Source organism: Eumetopias jubatus, unplaced genomic scaffold, assembly GCF_037043125.1.
Source record: "Eumetopias jubatus isolate StellerSeaLion01/CBP00866 unplaced genomic scaffold, mEumJub1_p1.0 scaffold_16, whole genome shotgun sequence".
NCBI lineage: Eukaryota > Metazoa > Chordata > Mammalia > Carnivora > Otariidae > Eumetopias > Eumetopias jubatus.
The window spans coordinates 93,518,113-93,543,361 of NW_028274822.1; the positions used below are offsets into that span (position 1 = coordinate 93,518,113).

Consider the following 25,249-nt stretch of genomic DNA (forward strand, 5'->3'; position numbering starts at 1 on the left):
AGTGAGGGCTCAGACCCTGCCCAGCCCCCGAGTCCCCAAGTCCAAGTGACACTGGCAGGTGGCCAGGGCCAGCCCCCCCACCTGCCCACACCCACCTAGGCCAGCAATAACACACACCTGAGAAGCCCCCACCTGGCCCCCTCTCCAGACCCTCCCATCCCCGGGGTGAGGACCCCACCGTCACCCAAGTGCCCGCAACATCCTAGGTGTCTGGCTTGCTGACACTGAGCTCTGGTTTTGGAGAAACTGGCTTTTCCAGTTGGGGTGGATGGAAGCTCAAGGACCATGGCCAGGGGTTCAGGTTTCCCATTCCCAAGCAGGAGAGTGACCCTGGGGCCCTCAGCTGCCCCAAATGCCCCAGGCCCTAAGCTGGCCTCTGCAGGAGCTACCCTGCTGCAGGGACTGGGAGTGCAGGCGGGTGTGCAGTGTAACCGGGTGAGGTGTGCAGGCCCTCAGCCCCACCCCAACCCCTCTGGGACGTCTCCGGCTCCACTTCCAGGAAGTCTGCTTAGCCCCCTCCTCCCCCACCCAGCCCTAATTTGATTTGATCTCCATCTGGGGGCTGATGCAGGCTCTATCCACCTTCCAGCCAGTGTTGGGTTTCTCGTGGCCACGGGGCCTAGACACACCCAAATCGCAGTACCCAGGGGCCAACGCACCCAGCTGGACCGATGTTAGCTGCTCCTCCTTCCTTCTGTGTAGAGACTGAGACACCTTGCATATACACACGTAAAAATCTCAAAAAATGTAAAATACAAATAAAATGAAGTTCACCGTATAATACTGAGAAGTTAGGCAACAAGGATGAATTTAAGCCGGGCTCCAGACCCCACAGCGGCGGAGGGCTCACATAGGGCTTCCCCTGAGGCCACCCATTTGGGGTCTGCATGTAGGATTCAGTGAGCCTGCCTGTCACCTTGCGAACTCGGCCATTCCTTTTCTGCTTCCGGTCCCATTTAGTTGAAACCAAGTGTGGAGTCAGTCTTCTGGGGCCGCCGAGAGAACAGCGGAAGCAGCTGCTCAGCAGTCTTCCCGAGGTCACTGAAAGGCAAGTCCCCCAAAGGCCTGGGCCTCTCTCCTTGCCCAGCCCAACCCGCAGGGAGAGCTAAGGGCCAGGCCCCACGTCTCTGGCCTCACCCAGCTCCGAATACACTGGTGGCAGGTGTGCGGCATTAAGGAGGCCACAGCTCTAACCGGCTCTGCTGTGGGCAGGTGAGGGCAGCAGGCCCAGGGCTTGCATGCCCCGCTTGGCCTTTGGAGGTCGGGCAGGCCCCACCAGGGTCAGAGGGCTTGGACCAGCCCTGACGCTGAGCAGGCAGAACAGAACCACGCAACCCCAACAAAGCTGCTGATGCTGTTTCTGTCTCTCCCTAAGACGTAGACCCCTCAGAACTGAAGGGAAAAACCTAAAACCTTGCACGTGAAGAAATGCTTTCCTCAAACCCAGGCACAAGACACGACATGAGAGTCTGATAGATGGTGTGCACCATCCCTCCCCTGGGCCTCGGGCTCCCCACTGCTGAGACCGGCACGTGTACCTGGGGGGGGGCTCCTCACAGCACAGGCGGGTCAGAGGGCAGAGGGGGCGCCACACCCTGGATTCCAGTCTCACTGCTGCAGACAGGAGAACTGTTGTCATGTGAGCCCCCACCCCTGCAGACCCTACTCTTGACCAGGAAGTTTCCACACAAGAAGCCCAAGTCCCGGGAACTCATCATGTGAAAGACGCCCAGGTCCCCACGGGGTTCAGCTCTGGATTCCCTGGAAATGACCCAAATCCTGCTGGTGTCAAGCTATCAGACGTGTTCTCTGTGGTAACAAGTGATCAAAAACCAGGGACGCAAACTCCCACTAGGCTACCCTCAGGGACTCTGCCCAGAGACCCCCCTGAGCAGCAGGGAGGGCTGTTTAGTCAGCAAGACACAGTCCTGGGGCCCCTCCCTGGGAACACTGCTCAGGCCCAGAGTAGGCTGCCCTGCCCACAGCTGGAGACCCAGGGAACCCAGAGGTAAGTTCTCTCCTGGGCCCTGTGACCCTCCCCAAAGCTCCCTGAGACTGGTGGTTCCTTGGTGCTCCATCCTGGACATGGCCACAAGTTTGGGAGGTCAGGGCAGAGAAGAGGGACGCTGCTCAAGTTGCTAATGGCCCAGCTGAGGGTTCTTCTGCAGCAGCCACTCCAGGGTCTCCATGAGGTATGACATGCCATAGTGCCGGGCAATGTTCTGGAAGATTCCAATCTGCTCCATGAAGACCTGCAGAGATGAGAAGTCACAGTGAGACCCGGTTCCAGAGGAGGCCCCGGCGTGTAGGCATAGAAGCAGATGTGGGCAGATGGGAAAGGGCAGCAGGGCTGGCTGGCTGTGGGAGCCCCACCTTGGTGTGGATGGTAAGGGCAAAGCCCCCCGCACAGCTGCAGTACACGGGCATGTTGGTCTCCTTCACACCCCGGCACTTCAGGCAGATCTGCAATGAGGAGCAGCCCTGGTCAGGAGTCTCCCCTGCCCAGGCCGGTCGCGGCCAGGAGTGGTCACAGCTGCTCAGCACATTCCTTCGACGGGCCCTCCCTACCTTCCACTGCCATGGCCTTCAGCTCAACTATGAATAAAATGCGAGACTTTGCAACAGGATTTATCCAAACGTGCCAGGTGCTTCCTAACACCCTCAGTGTGAGCACTGCACCCTTGACTCTTGAGTCCTGGGAGCTCCTCACCCCTGCTCCGTCCTCGGGTCTCCCCATTCCATCACAGCTCCTCAGATCTCTGCTCAGATGTCCCCACTCAGTGGGAATATCCCTCCATCCACTGCTGAAACTTCCCTCTCTCTCTCTCTTCCCCGCCCATTCTCTTTACACTCACCATGACTTACACACCCTGTCTGCTCCCAGTCTATCCCCTCTCACTACAATGAAAGATCCATGAAGCCAGCATCCGGCCCCTGTAGGAACCCCAGAGATGCTGTAAGAATGAGTCAGAAGGACGGCGCCTGAACCAAGGGGTGGTCACCTCAGAGGACCAGGTCGTGACTTGATAAGTGTGCACACCCGTAGCTTCTCCTGGGTGCAAATCGCTTATCCAGAAGGCTCTGCCCATTGGAGGGCAGTCCCCAGTGCCAGGCCCACTGCTCACCAGGTCCTGCAGAGTGAAGGCCATCAGTTTCTTCTGCAGGGCTTCCACCAGAGCCATCTCGATGACTGAGGTGTCATAGGCCACCTGACAGTTGGAGCAGAGCCACTGAGGCAGCGCAGCCCCGTCCTAGGCAGAGGAGGAGGGGCCTGGTCAGTTCTCTGATCAGCCTTCTACTCAGCCTTCCCCAGGGCTGGGGAGGGACTGGGTGGAGCGAGCGGGGGAGGCGGGGGCTGCTGGCCCACACCGAGGTCACCGCCAGGCGTGTTTACAAGGACATCGCTCTGGTCCATGGCAGCGAGTGCCTTTTACATCAGAACTCGCAGGGAAGCTCATGAGGGGGCGCTGTAGCACCTCCATCCTGACTCCGCCGGAGGACCCAGTGGCCCCAAGGACCCGGCGCCGTGAGGGTTAGGGTTATCCCCAACTCGGCAGCCGCCCACCTGAGAGAAGGACTCTTTGCACAGGTCCAGGTCCCGGCAGAAGTTACAGCTGCGGCAGATGACCTCAGGGAGCACGTAGGAACGACAGGGGTCTCGGAACTGGGCCTCCTCCGAGAACTCGCCCACGTCCACCAGGCGCAGCAGATCCCGGTTCAACTTGTTCACCTGGTTTGTGATGTTCGTGTCCAGAGACAGAACCTTCAGAGAACAGAGCCTGCATCAGGGATGGCTCTCTGGGCTTCCCTGCTCTGTCAGGACTGGAAAAGCCTGTGGGGGACTCTTAAAGCTGCAGTTCCTCGGCATCACCTCACCCCTCCCTTTTCCTGCTGGATGTGTCAGAGGAGGGGAGCCGCAGCGTCTACACCAATGGTTCCTCAGTGTGGGGCCCTCCGCGCAGAGGCCCTGCCCCGATCCCAAGTCTCGTGGTCTCCGACAGCTCCAGAGGACTCTGGGGCATACTCACATGCTCTACCCGTCCTCCTTACTCCCTCCTCCTCACTGACGGCAGTCCTAAATCGATGGAACTTGACAATCTCATCTGTAGGGTGGGTGATTTCTACCCCCGATGATGGGGGGATCCCCATGCCAGCCTACAGAAGCCTCTTCAACCTCATGCTAGAGCCTGTGCAGCTGGTGCTGGGAAGTCTGGCTCTCATGGTACGTGCAGAGCCACAGATGAGGCATCTAACCCCCGTCCCTGAAGGAGAGGCAAGGACTGGACAGACATCTTCGGAGACCCCTCCCGCACCCAGCTCGGTGCCAAAAGCACCACAGAACCTAACACCACTTAGAAGGCATTTTTGAGAGAACTGTTTATAGTCAAATTTGAAGCCCACCACCCTATCCAGTGACGCAAGCAGGTAAATCTGCAAGTATGTACAATGAGGATCAACAACCTGTTAGGCTTAAAAACATATAGATTACCTACTTCTGATTGAAAAAACTGGATTGAATTAAAGAGAAAAAAATGAAAAGAGATGCACTAGTGAATTACCAAATGTTAAGGAAAAAACAATATTCTACGTAATATCTTCTAGGAAACACAAAAGGGAAACACATCTAAACTCATTTTATGAGACTAACATCACCCTGATACCAGACAAAGACAGTACAAGAAAACGGCACACCAACGGCCCTCATGTGCGCTCAAAAATCCCCAATGATACACCAGCAAACCAAACCCACCAATACACACAAAGGATAGCACATCCTGACCAAGTGGGATTTACCCCAGGAATGCAAGGCTGGATCAATATTCAAAAATCAGTGCCATATCCAGATGGCAAAACAGACACATGAGAAGATGCTCAACCTCACTCATCACCAAGGAAATGCAAATCAAAACCACAATGAGATACCACCTCACACCTATCAGAATATTTAAAATAAAAAACACAAGAAATAACAGGTGTTGGTAAGGATGTGGAGTTGATGGAAATGCAAACTGGTGCAGCCATTGTGGAAACAGTATGAAGGTTCCTCAAAAAATTAAAAATAGAGCTACCTTAAGATTCAGTAATTCCACTACTAGGTATTTACTTAAAAAAACGAAAACACTAATTGAAAAAGATACATGCACCCCTATATTTACTGTGGCATTATTTACAATAGCCAAATTATGGAAGCAACCCAAGTGTCCACTGACGAATGGATAAAAAAGATGTGATGCAAGATACAAGGTCAATATACAAATATTGGGGGCACCTGGGTGGCTCAGTCGTGAAGCGTCTGCCTTCAGCTCAGGTCATGATCCCAGGGTCCTGGGATCGAGTCCCACATCCGGCTCCCTGCTCGGCAGGAAGCCTGCTTCTCCCTCTCCCACTCCCCCTGCTTGTGTTCCTGCTCTTGCTGTCTCTCTCTCTGTCAAATAAATAAAATCCTTAAGATATATATATACACAAATATTATATACATATCTCTATACAGTAGCAGTGAACAACTGGAAACTAAAGTTTAGAAAAGTGCCCTCACAATAGCATCAAACAACCTGAAAACCTTAGGGGCAAATGTGTGCAATATTTATATGCTGAAAACCCCAAAACACTGACGAAGAAAACCAAAGATGAACCAAATAAATGGAAAGATACACTGGTTCACGAATTAAGAGTCTCAGCACTAAGATGTTAATTCTCTCTAAAATAATCTATAGATTAAAATGACTCCAATCAACACCCTAAAAAGATTTTTTTTTCTGGGTAGAAACTGATACGCTGATTCAGAAATTTATATGAAAAGCAAAGGAACTAGATAGAATAGTCAGAGCAATTTAAAAAAAAAAATAAAGTTGAGGCATTCACACCATCTGGTCTCAAGACTTACTGATAAAGTTACGTAAATCGAGACAACGTGGTGCTGGAAAACAGACGAGATTGATAGAGATCCAGAAAAAGACCCACACATGTATATGACCAGTTAAGTTTTGAAACAGATACAAAGACTATTCAATGGAGAAAGGACAATCTTTTCAAATAAACAGTACTGGGATAATTAAACACACTTATGCAGAAATACAAACCTCAATCTGCAACATGCACACCGTATAAAAATTAACTCAAGGGTGCCTAGGTGGCTCAGTCAGTTAAGCCTCTGACTCTTGGTTTTGGCTCCGGTTGTGATCTCATGGGCCGTGGGATCGAGGCACGCCTCCCCCACCATAAATTGGGCTCCGTGCTCTGCTTGAAGATTCTCTCCTTCTGCCCCTCCCCGACTCTTAGATATGACATCAAAAGCTCAACCCATTAAAAAAAAATCGATAAATTAAAGAGTGTCTGAGTGGTTCAGTCAGTTAGGCTTCCAACTCTTGATTTTGGCTCAGGTCATCATCTCAGGGTTGTGCAATCCAGCCCCCATCGATCCAGCCCTGCATCGGGCTCCACGCCCTGCTTAAGATTCTCTCTTCCCCTCCCAAGAGAAAAAAAAACTGATAGGGGTGCGTGGGTGGCTCAGTCGTTAAGCATCTGCCTTCGGCTCAGGTCATGGTCCCAGGCTCCTGGGATGGAGCCCCACATCGGGCTCCCTGCTCAGCAGGAGCTTGCTTCTCCCTCTCCCATGCCCCCTGCTTGTGTTCCCTCTCTCGTTATGTCTGTCAAATAAGTAAATAAAATCTTTAAAAAATAATAAAATAAAATAAAATAAAATGACACGTTCACACAAAAACCTACGTAAGAATGTTTATAGCAGGGGTGCCTGGGGGGCTCAGTGGGTGAAGTGTCTGCCTTTGGCTCAGGTTGTGGTCCTGGGATCATGCCCTGTGTTGGGACTCCCTGCTCTCAAGGAAACTGCTTCTCCCTCTCCTCCCAGGTCGAGCTCTCTCTCTCAAATAAAATCTTACAAAAAAAAAAGTTTATAGCAACTGTATTAAAAATCCAAAAATAAAAACCCAGATGTACTTCAACCAGGGCACAACCAAGACCGTGGTTCTTCTGCACAATAGGCTGCCACTCAGCTGTAGGAAGGAACAAAAGCACTGAAACCTGCAACACCCAAGAAGCAGCACAGACCCATTTTGCTGAGCCAAAGAAGCCAGACCTAAACGGCAACATGACCGTGCATGATCCGTGGTTCCAGGCCAGAGACAGTGCAGGGTAGCCGACCCGGGGGGGGTGCCTGTTTGAACCCTGCTGTCAGGGGCTTCAGCACTCTGAATGCTCCAACAACTGCACCCCCCAGAGCGATCCTACTGTGTGCGCATTTCAGGAAGTACAGGGAGGCAGAAGAGACAGGACAGATCAGCGCAGGCCAAGGTGGGTGCACTGTTCTCGGGATGACAGAATGTTCTGCATCCTGACCATATGCAGACACGTGACTGGGAGCCTTTGCCAAAACGCACAAGACACAGATGAACAATGGTGAGATCTCACTGTAGGTGAGTTATCCCGGAATTAAAAACAGATGTTGGACATGGTGAAGTCTACCGCACCGGTCAGACGGCACACTGAACTCCCCCTTCACCGTCAGCAGAGGCCACCTGAGCCTGAAGCACCCTGTCCCTGAAAAGCACTTCGCGGGGAGGTAACCTGACACGCAGCAAAGTGCTCTCTCTGGAAGAGGTGACGCCTGAGGGCCATCCGGTAACACTATCCCGTTGATGACTCGGCCTGCCTCGCCCAGAGAGGCGTTTAGCAGCCCAGCAAGCTCTCCCCCGCGGCTGCATCACAGCCTGCCCCTGCAGGAGCTCGTCCCGGGTCCCACCAGCCGCGAGACTGCAAGCACCCGCCGTTTCACTGCTCCACTCGCGCCTCTCCCTCCCACCCTTTGCATCCTGACCTCCTCCCTAGGCCAGGCCCTGAGGGTCAACTGGGTCTCGCCAGGGGCCCCATCTTCCTCACTGGCCCTGCCCTGCTCCTCCGAGCCCACCCGCCCCTCATTGACTTGTCCTCCCCTCACTGGAGTGCAGGCTTCACGACGACAACGGGGGTCTGTCCTGTCTCCTCCCCTTCTCACCCCAAACGCCTCCCACAGCGGCTGCTCTGAAGGGGCGGCGAGTGATGATGGAGTGAACGAGCATGTACTCCGGACACCTGTGCCTCCCATGCACACGGGCATGAGTGTGCCCACTCCTCACGGACGCCCTCCCAGCCCCGAACCCCTCCGGGGCCTGCGCACACTAGCGTGGGTGCCCGTGACCTGTACACGTGGGTCGCAGCCTCACCTTGCACACATACTTGATGAACTCCAGCGCAGGGTTGTTGAGCAGCAGGTGGGAACCCGGGAGCACAGGAAACATGCTGGACAGCTCGGCCGAGTTCCGTGAGCCCGTGACCTTCTTCTGAATCTTCTGAGTGATGGTGAAGAAGCTCTGCGTGAGCTCGTTGGCCACGTAGTCTTGCGAGAAGGTGATCATTCCTGGGAGGGCAGAGACGCAGCTGTGTTCCCCCCTGTGCCGCAACGGGGCGCGGAGGGCAGGCCCGGGGGACCCAGGGGACCCCGGGACACGGCGAGGGCGTGCTCACCAGGAAGGGCGCCGGCTGCCAGGGCGTCCTGCGACAGCTGGCTGGGCCCCCGGCGTCTCAGCGGCGTGGCCCCCGGGGCGCTGCGCCGCAGCTCCTCCTTCATGCTGTGGTACACGGCCACGACATATGCTGGGGGAGAGGGGGCCTTGAGGGTCTGCCTGCTGCCCTGGCGGGGCCGCGCTCGGCTGGGAAGACCGGGGGCTGCAGGCCGGGCAGGGACACAGGCCGGCCCACTGCAGACCCAGAGCCGGGCTCCCCGCGACGACTCCAGAGGCCGGGCCGATCCCGGGGGGAGGGGAGGAACAATGAGCGCACACAGCCGCGCACAGTGGGGAGGCCGAGGCCCCGGGCGGAGGACACTGTGGGGGCCCCGGGGGCCGGGGTGCTGTTGACTGCCCTGCGCTGCATGTGCAGCAGGTGGCCCCATGCACACCTGGGCCACGGGGCCGGCAGGGCGGCTCACCTGAGACGATCATGAGGAAGTAGCTCTGGCACGAGGCTGCCTGTGGCAGGAACTGCACGATGTTCCAGCTGTTCTCCAGCATGTCCTCCACGTCAGGTTCCAGTGCTCCTGCGTCGTCCTGCTCCCGCTCCTCCCTGCCCTCCTCTGGGGAGTCTCGCTGCAACACAGACACCACCCCAGCTGTGTCTCTGCCGGAGCAGCAGGAGGCACACGGTCGCCCCACACCTGGTTCGCCAGACCCCTTCTGCCCAGGGTGACGCTCATCTAGTCACTCCATGTCCCTGGGCCTGAGAAGACCCCCGCAGGGCGGCTCTGAGGATGAGGTCACTTGTGTGCAGAAGCACTCCACACAGGGTGATGCGGATCTGCCTTTTGTTCTTCCAGAGAGCGCACTTTAAAATTCTTCAACCCCTCCTCCCAGGGAGGGGAGATTCACAAGCAGGCGACCTCAGGTGACTAGTTCTCTTGTCTGAATCCCAGATCTCCTGAGATGGTGACGATCCTATCAGCCCTACTGCAGAACTCTCCTGTGTGACCAGATTCGCCCCTCAAGAGGGCTTTCATCTGAAGAACGTGTCCACCCTGGCAACCCCCCGTGCCTTTAGAGCAGCAACCACTGCCTTCTCTCAATCCAGCTACAATGCCTACACTTTACTCCCCACTGAGGTCTCCACACACCTCCTGCCCACGGCACCTGCTACCCCAGCAAGGAGGGCGGCCATCTCCCACCCACCCTTAGTACAAAGGGTGGCCCATCTCCCACCCACTCTCAGCACCGAGGGCAGGCTGACCTTGTGCCCACCACACGCCTTGGCCAAGCACGGCCCCCCACCCCACACTGGCCCTCCTCCCCCACCCATCTTGCAATAAGACACACGGCCTCACACTCCTGGTGCCGCCCACACCCCCAGGTGTCACCTATATATCCGTTCCACTGGCCCATTCCCCCCACCTTCAAACCCCTCCCGAGTCCATCTCCCTAAGTCCACCCTGCCCTGCACCCTCCCCTGGGCCAATGCTAGCCCTGACCTCCTCCGGTGTTGTCTACAACATGGGGTCCTAGTGGAAGTCAGACCCTGACATGTCCCCACGCAGCATCTCTCCATCACTAGAAGCCAAATCTCCAACTCGGCCTTTGGTCCCAAGTGGCCTGGTCCCAGCTGCTCTGTGCTGCACCTGTGACCACCGCCCCAGCCCTGCCCCACTGTCACGGCCATCTGACACTAGCCCCTGGCCCCCCTCTTCCATCCCTGCCTGATGCCTGCACAAACTTCCCGTCTAAATCAGCCCCTGCCCCACGGTTGCTCTCTGCTCTTCCCTGCTTTGGGATAACCTGAGCCCTTCCCACTGCTGGGGCCGCACGTCCCACACCTGCTCATCTCTTCTCTCAGACTCTGCAGGAGCAGGTGCTCTCGGGTGTGCTGCTGTGGAATGCGGCCTACAGCCATGCCAGGCACTCAGCCCATGACCACCAAATGTGTGCAAAGGGACAAATAGGGACCCCAAAGTCCTTTCAGACTCCAGCCTCAGCTCTCCAAGACGGTTATGCCCTACCTGTCCACAGTGAGTATGAGATGGAACATTTCCTTTGATTCCACCATAGTTGGAGGGATCCATCCAGAGAAGAAATTCCCAGCACCGAGAGTAAGAAATTGTCAAGGAATGGAAGATCTCTTTGGAATGGATGCTAAAAAGAAGCAAAACAGAAATTGCTTAAGTAAAATCAACAGTTTTTCTCTTTTTCTCCACTTTCCTTTTTATTTTCATATCTGCTTATCCTCCACTTCCTTAAAAACAAACTTAAGGTGGATTCAGATTACAGCACCCCTCACAATTTCCGGAGAACAAGAGAAACACAACACTAGGGAGACTTCTGCACCCACCAGGAAAGCGTGGCAGGAGCTGGTGCTGAGGGGACCGGAGAAGCGAGAGCTGCAGAAGACCCCGAGACCTCCGCAAGTGTGCCCCGAGCACACCACAGAGCACGGAGCAAGCGTGTGCAAGACTGCAGGAAGCCGGGGCAAGGACGACTGAGTGCCTGCTCCCACCACTGTCTGAGGGCCACGTAACCCATGAGGCATCAGGGGCTGTGCTTGCAAGTCTTGCTTCAACAGAGGAATAATGAGCTGGACTAAATACAGCTTTGATCCTGCCTACAAATCCCAAAAAATGCCCGAAAGGATCCATTTGTTTCGTAATAACAAAGCTCTAGAATATTTACAAAAGAACAAAACGCAAAAGCATCCAACAGACAGGCATTCACACGGATTCACAATTGCTGGCATCTGATCCAGTATCACAAGCTCTGCAAAGAGGCAGAGAAATACAACACGGAATCGGGAGAAAAACCTGTCAATTGAATACAAATCAGAGCTGACACAAGTGTTATTCTGGGCAGAACAGGACACTGGAAAGGTTATTAAACCTGAACTCGATGTAATCTCAAAGCCAGAACAAAGACAAAACATGCTGAATAGGCTCTAGGACATGTAAGACCCCGCAGGCTTCTAGGCTGGAAACTCCCCTGGATGGGATGAACGGCACACTAAACCCCGCAGGAGACGATGAGCGAGTTCAAAGACACGGTGGAGGAAATTATCCAAAAAGAAATACAGACAGAAATAAAAAAAAACCTTCAATACAGATGTACCCATAATTCTATACCAGCAAAAATATCTTTCAAAAAAGAAAGTTAAATAAAGGCTTCTTTGGCATATCCAATGGCAGAAAGAATTCATTATGAACAGATTCGTGCTACAAGCTATTGACAGGAATGTCCCTCAGCAGAAGTTAAATGATATCAAAGAAGAACACAAGAGGAAGCAGAATCCTAGAAATATGAACACCTGCTGGTGATGTACTCCACGTAGGCAATGGCATCTTCAATCCGCCGCTTTTTCGTGCAGAGGATGATGCGGTTGAAGTTGGCATAGATGACAGATGACCCCAAGCGCTTGAACTCGGCGATGAGCCTGTAGACCAAGGTTAGAACCACCGGTCATGACACCACAGAGAAACCACAAGACACCATGAGAAACAAGCCGATATCCTGAACTAAAAAGCTATCCTAAATATGCCTGAAATCCAGAAGCAACAATGAAGGAAGATTTCTGCAAGGCAAAACCCACCATAAACAAAACCAAAGATAACCACAGACAGGAGAAAGCATGCAACTTGTATCACACAAAAATGGCTTTTATGTAGAAAAAACTCCTATATATCAATGAGGAAAAAAATCACAACTACAGAGAAATGGGTAAAGGACACGAAAAGAAAGTTCAAAATCATTTATAACGAGGATTGCAAACTACGAGTACACCCAGATAGCATTTTACTGCACCAGGCTGGTACCAGCGTCTGCTGTGTCGGTGGGCTGGGGACACACATTCTCAATCAATCAGCTGTACAACTCCCACAGAGAGTGTTCTGTCACTGTCCATCAGATTAGCATTTCCTCTCTAGTTACAACAGCTATCAAGCCCACATCAGCACTGCTTGCTGGAGATTATTCTGCAGATATATCCGCATGACCTTGGGTACAAGGCTGTTCTGGCCTGGTGATCTGTAACAGCCTAAGTTCTGGCAGCAGCCTGAGCGCCCAGTAGGACACATGCACACATAGGTCTCCAAGGTCCACTCTTAACTAGAGATTAAGAACAGCAAACACAAGGCAAGATGACTTGCGCCAAAAGGAGACAGAAAGACTGTACCACACAGCACAGCTCTGAAGGACGTTGCACAGACTACGGGAGCAGCTAAGCCTTCCCCAGGACCTTTACCGCCATGGACCAGCAGCCCAAAAGTGGGCTGCTGATTCCAGAGATGCTGGCTGACCATCTGTCTGGTTCTGGGGACTTGAGGGGTCCGTGTGGCCTGGAGCAAGCCCCTGGTAGCACTCACTGCAGAAAGAGCTTCTTCATCATGTTGTGGAGTGTGCGGTGCAGAGCAGGGTCATGGAGCAGTGAGGATGGGGACCGCAGCCAGCGGTAGAAGTGCATCACCTGGTTGTCAGCATAGATGTTTCGGTACTGTGTGATCTCTTTCACCCAGCCCACCACCATGCTCTTCAGGATCCTGGAAGAGAGGTGCAAAGGGAGTCCCCTTTGTTGCCAGCACCAGCTTCCCCCTGTTCTATCACCTCTATCACTGTCCAAACCTCATTGCTGGGCCCTCATCTGCACCCTCAGGCCTCCCTCTGCACTCAACACCTACAGCATGCCTCTGGCCACAGGAAGGAGGCCAGAGCACAGTGCCCAGAGGGCAGCAAAGCCCAGCGAGCAGAGGAAAGAGCCTGGACCCATGTGAGTTCCTGGTTCTGCCGCCCATGGGGGGAAGAAGCCCCAGTGACAGTGTCTTAGCTCTTAGTTTTCCAAAACAAGGGCAGAGGATAAAAAAGCTTCTCATGTTCCTTCTAGATCCCAAACTCAGCTATTCTGCCTAGGGAGAGGACGGGACAAAATATAAGGTCAGGGTGATGTTCTCAGGGACGCAGGTTCCCGGGTACCTGAAGGTGCTGGAGCAGAGCGCTGTCTCGTCATAGCTGGCCAGGGTGCTGGCGGCCTGATTGCCGGTGATCATGTCCTCCAGGGAGGCCTGCTGGACCACATCGAAGCTGACGCCCACGCTGTCGGCCCCTTCCATGTCATTGATATGGTGGGACTGCAGGATGGTGTTGACAGCCAGGTTCTGGATGTCCAGCTCCACGCACACTGCACAGAGAAACCACCATTCGTGCCACAAAAACCCTCTTGTGTCTGCAGTCTGACTGCAGCAAACGCTGTCTCAGAAAAGGTACTGCTATCCAGGGCAGCCGGGGTGGCCGACGAGACTGTCACTGAGCAGACTGCAGGGCCCACCCTTGCTCATCCCGCAGCTGCGGAGGCTCCTACAGGCTCACTTCCCACACTGGCACAAACAAGCGCTGTGTAGCTACCACTCGGTGTTCCCGCCACCACAGAAATGCAATAAATGGCAGAAACCCCAGCAGGCGGGGACCCCATGTGCCTTGAGCACCCACCCGTGGAGTAGCAGCCTGGATAGTTGATCTCCACACTGGCCTGGTCATCGAACTCCATGATGAGGCGATTGTCATCAGCCTCCTTGCCGCCCAGGTCAGGGCGTGAGGTAGGGGACAGCCACAGCAGGTGGCTGTGGCGCTGGAGATGGCGGGCAAAGAAGAGGTCGGAGCCAAAGGTGGAGATGTCCTCAGGCAGATTACCAATGGGGATGTGGAAGTACCTGCACGGGGACATGGGGTCAGCCCCAGGAAGTGGACAAGCAAATGGGGAAGAGGCCAGCAACAACCACGATGGCCAGAGCACGGAAACACCAAGAAACCCCTCCATTCCGTTCACCTGCTCATCTCGAAGGCCTGTGACAGACAGGTGTCCAGGTTGAGGTAGTGGCGGATCATGCGCCGGGCTCCAAGGCGCTGCCAGTCCAGGACGCCATAGCTGATCTTATCGGCCACGCGGACAGGCACTAGCGGGAACTCCTCCAAGACGGGGACCTCGCCAACCAGCCTCTTCAGCTCCCAGTTCGACTGAACAGCAATGAGTGTGGGCCCACGGCGCTCCTCCTGGGCATTAGGTAAGAAAGCAGCTAGGGGGACCCGGGCTGGGGGATGGGCTCGCACACAGAAGCCCCACCGCACTCACTTTGTAGGCCAGCAAGAAGCGCTGGATGGCCCTACAGATGGTCTTCATGTCCGTTTCGGCCCGAACTTCAAAAGTGTGTTTGGGCGGAGGCAGGAGCTCGGGACCCACTTTCTCCATCAGGAGGCTATGCTCGGCTGAGTAGAGAGCACTGAGACTGGGCATTTGGTTGCTTCGCACCTAGACCAACAAGAGGCCACATCAGCCCTCTCCCTGCGCAGGTGTGGGCAGCAGGGCATCCCCTCTACGGCTCCAGCACAATCACCACAGGCACTGGGGGTAAAGGCTTGTCCTGCCCCTTGCCAGGAACTCACGGTGTCCAGCACAAACACAGACGCTCTGCGCTGGGAGGGCACGAACAAGCCGAACAGTGCTTTGTGGCCCTGCGCGTGATGATACAGGTAGAGGTGGCGGATGCTGCCTGCAGGAGAACACGGCCGTCACCCCAAGGTGTGTGGGAGCCTGCCAGGCGAGGGTAGCTGGCATGCATTGTACCTGGTTCCAGGTAGCTGAACTGGGCCAAAGAACGCATCTCCAGGTGCTCGAGAGCAAAGGTTTCTGCCTCCCAGCCTGAAAGGTGCTTCACCGGCTGTTTACTGACCACACACACACAGCCCAGCTGCACCAGGGCCCGGAACAATAATGGGACCTGGGGGCAGAGGCAGACAGGCAGGGTGAGGGCCGCTGCCTGTGTCTCTTCAGCAGACTTGCTGCTGAAATTCACTGCCTTGGGGGGCGCCCATAGTTGTGCTGCTAGCCTGTCCATCCCATATGGAGTTTTCCCATCCAGTTGGATCCCTGCTCAGTTGAGCCGGGAAGATAGTTACCTGAGTCTCATACACGCCCTCAATGTCTGGGGCCGACAACTCAGTGTTGATCTCGTTGATGTGCTCCTGGTACATGTCCTCAGGCACCGAGTACTCATAGAGATTGTAGACCATGTTGGAGCGAGGAAGGACGCGGCTGACCTGGTGACAACGGGGTGGTGAGCTCATCATGTGGCTTAAGTGGTGATGTCTGTTAAACACGACACACATCACTGGAACAGTCCCACAGCCACTGGGTGAACCCTCTAGAGTCCATCTCTCTTCGTGAATAAAACTGAAAGCTCTGCTGGGACTTTGAGAAGCAGCCTGGGGCTTCTGAGAAGCAGAGGGGCTCTCAGAGGGCAAGGGCAGCAGGGGTACCCAGTTTATTGTCCTGCTATCTACTGGTCTGGGGGAGCCACAGAGTGTGGAGGAATCCCGGGGAGGGGAGCAGGAGAGGGCACTGAACAGGAAAATATCCCCCCAAAGATGATCTCCTTCGAAGTTACCAAGCCCACCACATCGGAGAAAGCTACAGGAATTCCAGACCATCTGTTCTCTGCTGCCCTTTCCGGGTTCACAACCTGCTGAATCCTCTGGTCAGAACTGAGTCTCACCTTCTCCAGAAAGCCTCCACAGTGTAGTTCCCAGTTACAAACACACACATCTCGTTTCCTCAACTAGACGTCAGCTTGTGGGCGCCCAACTGAGAGATGTGCACCAACAGCCTCAGTAAAGGAGCTTTGGGTGGAACTGCATTATGTGGATTCCATTTACATGAAACGTCCACAACAGGCTAATCCAAAGGCAGAACAGGGACCGGTGGTTACCGAGGGCTGGGGGAGGGGAGAGACCACTAAGGGTCTGGGTGTCTTTTGAGGGTAATAAAAATGTTATAAGACAGACTGTGGCAGAGGCTGCGTGACCAATACACACGAAAAGCCACTGAAATGCACACTTTAAATGAGTGAAGGATGTGGCGTGTGAGGTCTATCCCAGCAAAGCTGTTTCCATCAGAAGAGCCCCTGACGGACATCCACCTAGTCCCTCCCCTGCTCCATGGACATCGGACCCAAGAGGATGGTGCACCAGGACAACATGGGCAACTCCGGTCACTGAGCAGTCCACAGACACCGTTTCGATTCTTACAGCACCCCCAAGAGAGCTCTCGGGAGAGAGAGGCTCCAGCACACCTCGCTTAGGGTCACCTGGCTCACTAGGCTTTGTATTCACAATGCCCCATTCTTTATGCGGCCCCTCCATCGGGGCAGAGAACACCTCGAGACTGAGCAGGCAGTGGACCAGAGACCAGCAACACCTGAGGCCCGTACCTTGCGATATGAAGGCCCCTCCTCGGCTTTAGCCACCCGCTGGTTGACATAGAACACACGGGGGATGTTCAGCCGGATGCAGTACAAGTCACTGCTGATGACAGCCCACAGCCTGAACAGACCCGCCTGGCTGGTTTCACTGATCTGAAAAGGAAAGAGCATACAGCAGTATGTGTCACCTTGTCACAGGAAGCACTCGCCTCCCAGGTGCTCTCCAGCAAAGGCCTGCCCTTCCCCTCCACGCTGGACCACGGGAGGGTCCCCAGGACCTTCCCACTGGCTGTGCTGCTGCCCTTGGAGGCATCCCATCCCCCCGACCCCCCACTGATCCCAGTCCACACCTGTACAATCTGCCACGGAAGGTCCAAGATGCTGCGGGCAGTCCTTCGCAAGAAGCTCCCCAACCCGGTGGCGGGCCTGTCTCGGATGGCCCCAGGCAGAGGGTTGCCTTCTGCCACCTCCAGACGCCGCCTCTTTTTGCGGGCCAGGCGCTGCCGGGCCTGCAGCTGCCACTTCTTCTTATGGAACCGGAGCCAGACCAGCCACTCTTCCTAGGACACGTGGTGGAACAGGTCAGAAAGAGAACACAGTAAACACAACCAAGGAGCACGCAGTAAAACAGAAACAGCCTTCCTCAGCAACTACATCACGTGGCTTCCGAGTCTGGGTAGCTCTTGTAAGGACTGGATGTCTCTTCCCAGCCACTGCAGAGGTCAAGACCCATGCTGGGGCCCCGAAGCTACTTAGCAGACTCCACGGAAGACAGTGGGCCCCAGCTCGGGCCTGACTGCTGTCCTTGCTCCCTCCTCCCACTGGCCACCCCAGGCTCTGAGGCTTCTCACCTGGGTGCTTCCGAGGGCCGGGGGCTGCCCCAGGATTTCCTGCCAGGGCACCGTCAGCTCCAGGTCCTGTGACTCCTCCTGGCTCTCCCAGAGGACACGCTTCCTCTTAGTTGCAACAGGAACTGCCGCGTGCGGTGGCTTCACAAGGCCAAAATCCTCCATGTCAGGAGCACCAAGGCTCTGTGTGCCTTCTGGAGCCTGGGCTGTGCCCACCTGCAAAGACCCAAAGGAGACTTAGAATACCACAACCTCTCAGATAACTCCACCTCTAGAAATACACCATATGGGTGTCAACTGAATGGGATAAAATACTTGTACACAACAGTGTGCACTGACTGATTTACTTCCAACTTCTAATAGTGAAGATCCAACAAAATGTTACTCAAGCACCACGACTATGAAGAGAACACTTACATCTTTCCAGATTTGCTCCGCGGCTCTCCTTTTCATAAATAAAATATTGCAAAGGACAGGTCCCTTCTCTCTCCCTCCCAGCCCTCAGCACAGCACCTGTCACTCCTCGCGCACCATGCGCTTCTACTCCACGCCCACGAATGTGCACCCTCCCTCAAGCTGCGGTGTTACAGTCCCACACCACACATCCCATGGCAACCTGCTTTTCCCACTCGTTCACGTATTTCTGAGACTGACCCCTACTGGCGACGTAGACACGGTCCATTCCAGTGCACTAAGAAGGCTTTTCCTCTTTTCTTATTCTCTGAAATAATCTGTTTAAAAACTTTGGTAAAATTCCTTTGAAAAACCACTTGGTTTGTTTCCACTGTGATTCAGTGTTTTAATGGTTTAACTTCTATTCGGGTTTTCAGGTCAGTTTGAACAATTCGGTCCAGTCCATCTAAGCTTCCGCTTGTTTGGTAGAGAAAAGTGGTTCCTTATGTTGTTTTAGGGTTTTCCATGTCTGCAATTGTGTCTGTTTTCACTAAAATAAAGCCCAAAGATTGATCTATCTTGACAAAGATTTGCCTATTTCCTAAGTCTTTTCGAACACTGAGGTTCGGGATTTACTGTTTATTTCCCTCATTCCTGCTCTTCCACTTGTAACTTCCATCTTTCTCCCTCCACGGCTCACTCTGCTGCTGACTCTTCAGTTGAAAGCTTATTTGATTTCCTACTTGTTTTTTTTTTGCTAATATCTATCTGTGCAGACAGTGTGCATGTAAGTGCTCTTTAGCTGCATACCACAAATTTTGATAGGATTAGTCCTTTCATTAAGTATTTCTAATTCCCATCATGACTTTTTAAGATTTCACTTATTTCAAAGAGATCATGAACAGGGGGGAGGTGCAGAGAGAGAAGCAGGCTCCTCGCTGAGCAGGGAGCCCGATGTGGAACTCGATCCCAGGACCCTGGGATCATGACCTGAGCCAAAGGCAGACGTGTATCCAACTGAGCCACCCAGGTGCCCCCATTATGACTTCTTTGATCCAGAAGTTATTTACAAATGTACTTTTTTTTTTAACTTCCAAACAAAATGGTCTATATATAAACTATTTAGAATCTGTTGCATGCACACGGTCATGATTGTACATGTTCTTGAGAAGAATGTGTAATCCCTGATTACTGAGTACAAGGTTATATTTATTCACTGAATCTGATTAGAGTCCTCCAACCTTACATATTTTTTTTTTTTTCTCTTAAAGATTTTATTTATTTGAAAGAGAAAGACACAGCGAGAGAGGGAGCACAAGCAGGGGGAGTGGGAGAGGGAGAAGCAGGCTCCCCGTGGAGCAGGGAGCCCAATGCAGGGCTCAATCCCAGGACCCTGGGATCCTGACCTGAGCCGAAGGCAGACGCCCAACGACTGAGCCACCCAGGAGCCCCCAGCCTTACATATTCGTACTGGTTTTTGGTCTGCTCGATCTTTCAATTGAGAGGGATTTATTAAAATCTCTCAAACTTGACTAGATGTCAATTTCTTCTACTAATTAGGTAAATTTTTACATTATTTAATTTAAAACTAAACTATCAGAATTACATGTTTCTGGTGAACTGTGACTTTCAGAATGATTTTTATTTTCTTTAAATTTTTTTGTTATGTTAATCCCCATACATTACATCATTAGTTTTTGATGTAGTGGTCCATGATTGTTTGTGCACAACACCCAGTGCTCCATGCAGAATGTGCCCTCCTTAATACCCATCGCCAGGCTAACCCATCCCCCCACCCCACCCCTTTCAGTATGATTTAATAACCATCCTAACCCTACTAATACTTTTTGGCTTAAGGATCATTTTGCTGGCATTAATATAGCCACATCAGCTTTGTTTCAGTTAGTATTTGCCTGACTGTGTGCTTTCCACCCTTTAATCCCTCTGTGCCCTGGCCTTCTAGGGATAGCTCTTGTAATAAAGATAAAGTTAGATTTTAAAAGTCCAATCTGAGAATCTGTTTTTTTGCAGGTAAGTTTATATATTGCTCTGGTTTGAAGTTCACTTTTCAGGGGAGTAGAGGAAAAAAATCAGTAATAAAAAAAAATAAGTTCACTATTCATTTTCAGCACTGGAAAATTTTTTGTCTTTTCTGATTTTAGCTAAGCCCTTCATTACACCCTTCAGTATTTTCTAGGGTTTCTACAGGTTTTTATTTTCTAGTTTAGAAAACTGAAGTCTCTGGCACAGTGATTCACAGAATCCCTGAGTCCAGTTACCACCCTATTCACATAGAGGACACTCCTTCTCCTTAACAGACGACCAAGTGTGTCCTATCCCAGAAAATCCCCAGCAGGAAATAAAGAGTCGACTGCCAGGCACATTTTTAACAAAGAAAAGAAATACTCTATAGACACTTGAATGGCAGCAGCAGGGGCCCCCACGGTCGCAGGCTCACTACCTGTCTCCTGCCCTCGAGGACAAAGAGCTCACTGATCTTCTTCTGCTTGCAGACATCATTCTTCTCCAGAAGTTTCTTGTGCAGCCAGTCAGGGTGCTTGACGCGTGGCACTGGGTTCTTCACCTACACAAAGGGGACACGGATCACTCGTCTGACTCTGCTAGCACGGGCCAGGCCCAGGTTTCCGTGGCTACTGAGCCAGATGGGGCCCTATCTGCGCTGGCAGGCCTCACCTGCTGCAGAGCCGCAGGGATTGTGATGATCTTCTGTATGGCACTCCCCAGACGCTCGATGTAGTAGTCCCAATCCAGAATCTGGGCAGCGGGTAGGAGACCACAACAAGGTGTAAGAGAGAGGAGACCAGCAGCAGCGCTATGCCCCGCTCTATGCCAAGCACTGTGCTGAATGCTTCCTGTGTCCTACTTGTAACCCACCTAGAAATTCTGGGACAAAACATACCCATTTCACAGAGAAGGAAACTGAGGCAGAGCACTTAAATGACTCCCAGGATCCCAGACTTAGTGGCCGAGCCAGCACAAGGACACTGTGCCAGAATCCAAGCCCTCCCCAGCACTGAGCTTTTCCAGTTTTGCCCTAAAGCGTAACACCCCCTTGCCCATTAGTGTCAGAAAGGAGGGCATCAAGAGTGAAGACTCCAGACCCGAGCCAGGGATACTCTGCTGTCAACTCTTCCTCCTAAACTCCTCAAGGTAACAAAGCCAGTACTCACCGTCCGAATATCAAAGTCTTGGAGGGAAGAACTCTTAAGCCATTTCCGGAGAAAGTGCTTCCTCACCATGGGCTCTGCCTGGAAAATGGCAAGCGGGATGGCCCTGGGCGAAGAAAGGCACAAAAGTCACCAACACAAGACTCTCCCCGACTCCCGTCACAGTGCTCACCAGCGTACACGCATTCCACGTGGACGTAAAGGGCTTGCAACCTCGTTTGTAACCTGTGCTTTCACTTCATGATGTCACTTTGTTATAAAGTACAGCTAATATCTAATGTTTATCATATTTAATAAACACACAATACGTCAATGTATCAAAGTATCACGGGCTAACGCACACTCCCCCCACTGGGGGGCATCTATGCTGTTTGGCCACGGTTAACAGAGCTATGTAAATCACATATTCCCGCGTGCACACACAATTAGACATTTCTAAAATGTTACTCATTGAGCAAGATACAGGAAGACTCCATCTGCTTTCCTGAAAGAATGAACCAGTTTTCACATGAGTAGCCAAGCAACACGGCAACCATCAATACCCTTTCCTTTCATTGGAGGAAATAGTTAACGTGAATATTATGAACGCAAAGAAACTTAGAACACAACAAACACCAGTACACACATCACCTAGTCCTATCCAACTTCACGCCCTGCCATTTTTACTTCATATATGAGAAAACTAAGGAAGAAGTCCCATGCACCTCTCCTGACCATCCTCATAGAGAGATAAACGTGATCCCTATTTTGGTATTTACCAATCCCACACGTGCTTTTATACTACTCCTGTCCGTATGTATCCGAAACAAGTAGGAGTATCCTCGGTGTTTGTCAATTTGATACAGATGGGAGTACAATGGGGTGCACATGCCACCCTGCAGCATAGCATGTGGCTGTGATCCAATCATTCCAACACCTACACAGCATTTCACTGCATAAACACATCTACTTTCTGGTTGAAGGACACTATGGCATTCCCAACATTTGCTCCCAAACACAATGAAAACACACGGGCAGTTACACAGGGCACATCCCCAGACGTGCTCCATTGTGAGAGGCATCGGCATCGTCTACCTCACCATGCACAGCTGGCTTTGCTCTGAAGTGATGGTCACCCACACACCTATCTATATGCACAACTGCTGTCATCACGCTTTCTTTCCGACCGATAGATGCTTCTGAAATCCGCACTTCGTGATTACTGTGAGTTTAAACATCTTTCCATGTACTGACCATCATGTTCTTCACTTGCAAGTTGCCTGTTCATATCTGTTGCCTATTTTTTATGTCGCCTTCTTCTTGTTGATGTACAAGAATTCTTTATTTTACGCAGCATGTAATTTGTTGTGTTTTTTTCTTACGACTTTTTATTTATTTGACAGAGAGAAAGAGAACACAAGCAGGGGGAGCAGCAGAGGCAGAGGGAGAAGCAGACTTCCCGCTGAGCAGGGAGCCCGGTGCGGGCCAGTGCGGGACTCAATCCCAGGACCCCGGGATCATGACCTGAGTTGAAGGCAGACACTTAACCGACTGAGCCACCCAGGCGCCCCTGTATGTAATCTGTTTTAGCCTTATATCAAATTCCTTCTCCTTTTGTTAGAACTGCCGGGACTTCTTTTTAAGGAAATATTTGCCCATTCACTTGCTTTTCCTGCCGACCTTCCTAGTGTAGGTGAGAACACTGATTATCAATGTTTCTAGCTTCATCAATTGTCTACTGCTATATTACAAACCACCCAAACTCAATGGATTTAAAGAATAACCTGTTTTTGGCTTATGAGTCTGTAACTGAGGTGCTCCTGCATGGGGTCACTCACGTAGTTGCAGTGGCCTCTCCTATAGGTGTGGCAGTTTGTGTTGTCACCTAGACCTCCCTCTGCACAGGACCTCTCAGCCTCCAACAGGCCAACCACGCAGCAAGAGGGCAAGAGCAGAACCATAAGGCCTCCTATAACCAGGGTTCATGTCTGCCATGTTGCACCGGCCCCAGCAAGTCACAGGGCTGCCCAGACTCTGAGCAAGTGAAGGCAGACACATTGTCATGGGAGGAACAGCAAGGCCCTGTTACAAAGGATCACGGAAGCATGGAAGAGAAACATTTTCTCTTGTTGCTACTTAGTACTTCCCCCCATCTGCCCACTTTTCTCCAGGCCTGTCCATGGAACCACTTCTAACCCTTGAGCTCCTGGTAGGAAGCTCTGCCATGTCACATAATGATGGGCAGGTATAAGACCTATCATTCTATAAGTCCATGCCTTCGACACAGGGTTTTCTGTTTTGTTCATGCGGTCCCTGCACAGCTCAAGCAGGCTGATGAGCAATGGGGTGACAGGAGAACCACCTGGTGATCCTGAAACTTCTCTACTTGGGAGTGGAAGATGCTGGCTGACAGAATCCCCTGCTGCTATTCTGGACGTGTTTCAGAAGCTGGAGGGCACATCTGTCGTAGAGAGAGCTGGGGATGCAGCACCGGCAGTGCAACAGACCCTCGGATGCTAGAGCATTCCATGCAGCTTGCCCTGAGACCTCCCCAGCCAGGGCGGCAACAGTCTCCTCAAGGGTATGAGAGATCCAGGGCCCTGCCCCAGACCTCAACTGAACCCTGTGATGGCACCCATAGTAGCTGACCCCCCCAAGGCACCCCCACATCTCTGTGCCTGACTGAGAGGGTAGTCTGGCCCCCCAAGAACCCAGGTTCTGCAGGGGCCCAAGGCTCAGTCCCCACCTCTTCTAACACCTGACCATCCTGCTTTTTTTTTTTCCTAAAGATTTTATTTCTTTATTTGATAAAGAGAGAGCACGCACAAGCAGGGGGAAGAGGCAGAGGGGGAGGAGCAGAGGGAGAAGCAGACTCCCCGCTGAGCAGGGACCCCCCCCCCAATGCAGGGCTTGATCCCAGGATCATGACCTGAGCCGAAGGCAGATGCGTCACCAACTGAACCACCCAGGCGCCCCTCCTGCCCTTTCCAAGGAAGCTCACCTCGCTACAAAGGGACAGAGGCTCCACAACAGACTCATGCTTTCAACCCAAGCATCCAAGCCCTTAAGCAATCCCTTCCTTAACCTCAAGAACCCTTACCTCTCCGTAACAGGAGACCCCTCAGGCTTCCGGGAGATGATGTAGCGGCAGCTCAGTCCTGCGTCCTTCACCATCTGATCTCCCAGGAACTCAGCCAGGCGCTTGGCAGTGCTGATAGACGTGGACTTCTGTTCCCCATAATCTTCCAGCTTCCGAGACATGGAGCGGTTCTCAGAGATCAGCTCAAACAGCTCAGAATCGGGCATGTTAGCTGCCTGGAGAGAGGCAATGGGCACAACATGGCGCAGGAAGAAAGGAGGGCTAACCTAGGCTCACTGGCCCCCGCGCACACGCACCCCTGGCCCCCCGCCCCCACGCACATGCACCCCTGACCCCCTGCCCCCAGGCACACGCACCTCTGGCCCCCCGACCCCACACCCCCCGCTGCTCCCACGCACACACACCCCTGGCACTCCGCCCCTGCGCACACGTACCCGACCCCCTGCCCCCGCGCACACACACCGCTGGCCCCCCGCCCCCACGCACCCCTGACCCCGCACCCCCGCTGCTCCCACGCACACGCACACCTGGCCCCCTGCCCCCCACCCCCACCTCCAACATCCTGTAAGATTTGCTTGGCCCCCGTTTCATGTTTTTCTCTCTTGGTGCTTACTCTCGTGTATGGGTCAACACTACAGAACAAGACAACATGCCAAGCTACAGCGGCCCACAAAGCAAAGGAAGACAGAAAAATGTTCCAGGATATTGCAGTATTCCTTTTACTCAGAGAGCCTCCTCTTAGCAGACAACACAAGAAAGGAGGGAAAAGCGTCTGTACAAAGATGTTCAAGGCAACATTACAGTGGTGGAAACCAGAATCCTGATACCCAACAGTAGTGGATAGTTGTGAGTTAAGTAATGCAAACGTGATGAAATACAGACTAACGAGCAACAGAGAGAGAATGACAAATTTCGTGAGAAGATATTTTTAAAGGGAGCCAGCCTGTTGTTTAAACTGTGGAGACCACATGCTCACTTA

General features: G+C 52.8%; 1 protein-coding gene across 2 annotated transcripts in view; it reads right to left on the bottom strand.

Annotated features, from left to right (window-relative positions):
• Positions 1 to 764: 764 nt before the first annotated feature.
• POLE (DNA polymerase epsilon, catalytic subunit) overlaps positions 765 to 25,249 on the bottom strand; it is a 47,562-nt gene continuing 23,077 nt past the window's right edge. For both annotated transcript variants that reach the window (XM_088019732.1, XM_028095555.2), the window contains 24 exons: positions 24,271 to 24,485; positions 21,195 to 21,297; positions 20,698 to 20,778; positions 20,465 to 20,587; positions 17,614 to 17,826; positions 17,113 to 17,322; positions 16,772 to 16,915; positions 15,462 to 15,602; positions 15,130 to 15,283; positions 14,949 to 15,055; positions 14,638 to 14,814; positions 14,335 to 14,558; positions 13,998 to 14,218; positions 13,485 to 13,689; positions 12,881 to 13,054; positions 11,827 to 11,952; positions 10,535 to 10,667; positions 8,981 to 9,137; positions 8,518 to 8,646; positions 8,217 to 8,410; positions 3,566 to 3,763; positions 3,126 to 3,251; positions 2,374 to 2,463; positions 765 to 2,252 (listed from right to left, as the gene is read on the bottom strand). In XM_088019732.1, the coding sequence (XP_087875858.1) occupies positions 2,139 to 2,252; positions 2,374 to 2,463; positions 3,126 to 3,251; positions 3,566 to 3,763; positions 8,217 to 8,410; positions 8,518 to 8,646; positions 8,981 to 9,137; positions 10,535 to 10,667; positions 11,827 to 11,952; positions 12,881 to 13,054; positions 13,485 to 13,689; positions 13,998 to 14,218; positions 14,335 to 14,558; positions 14,638 to 14,814; positions 14,949 to 15,055; positions 15,130 to 15,283; positions 15,462 to 15,602; positions 16,772 to 16,915; positions 17,113 to 17,322; positions 17,614 to 17,826; positions 20,465 to 20,587; positions 20,698 to 20,778; positions 21,195 to 21,297; positions 24,271 to 24,485 (3,759 nt within the window). In that variant the 3' untranslated portion in view covers positions 765 to 2,138. The remainder of the gene's footprint in view (positions 2,253 to 2,373; positions 2,464 to 3,125; positions 3,252 to 3,565; positions 3,764 to 8,216; positions 8,411 to 8,517; positions 8,647 to 8,980; positions 9,138 to 10,534; positions 10,668 to 11,826; positions 11,953 to 12,880; positions 13,055 to 13,484; positions 13,690 to 13,997; positions 14,219 to 14,334; positions 14,559 to 14,637; positions 14,815 to 14,948; positions 15,056 to 15,129; positions 15,284 to 15,461; positions 15,603 to 16,771; positions 16,916 to 17,112; positions 17,323 to 17,613; positions 17,827 to 20,464; positions 20,588 to 20,697; positions 20,779 to 21,194; positions 21,298 to 24,270; positions 24,486 to 25,249) is intronic.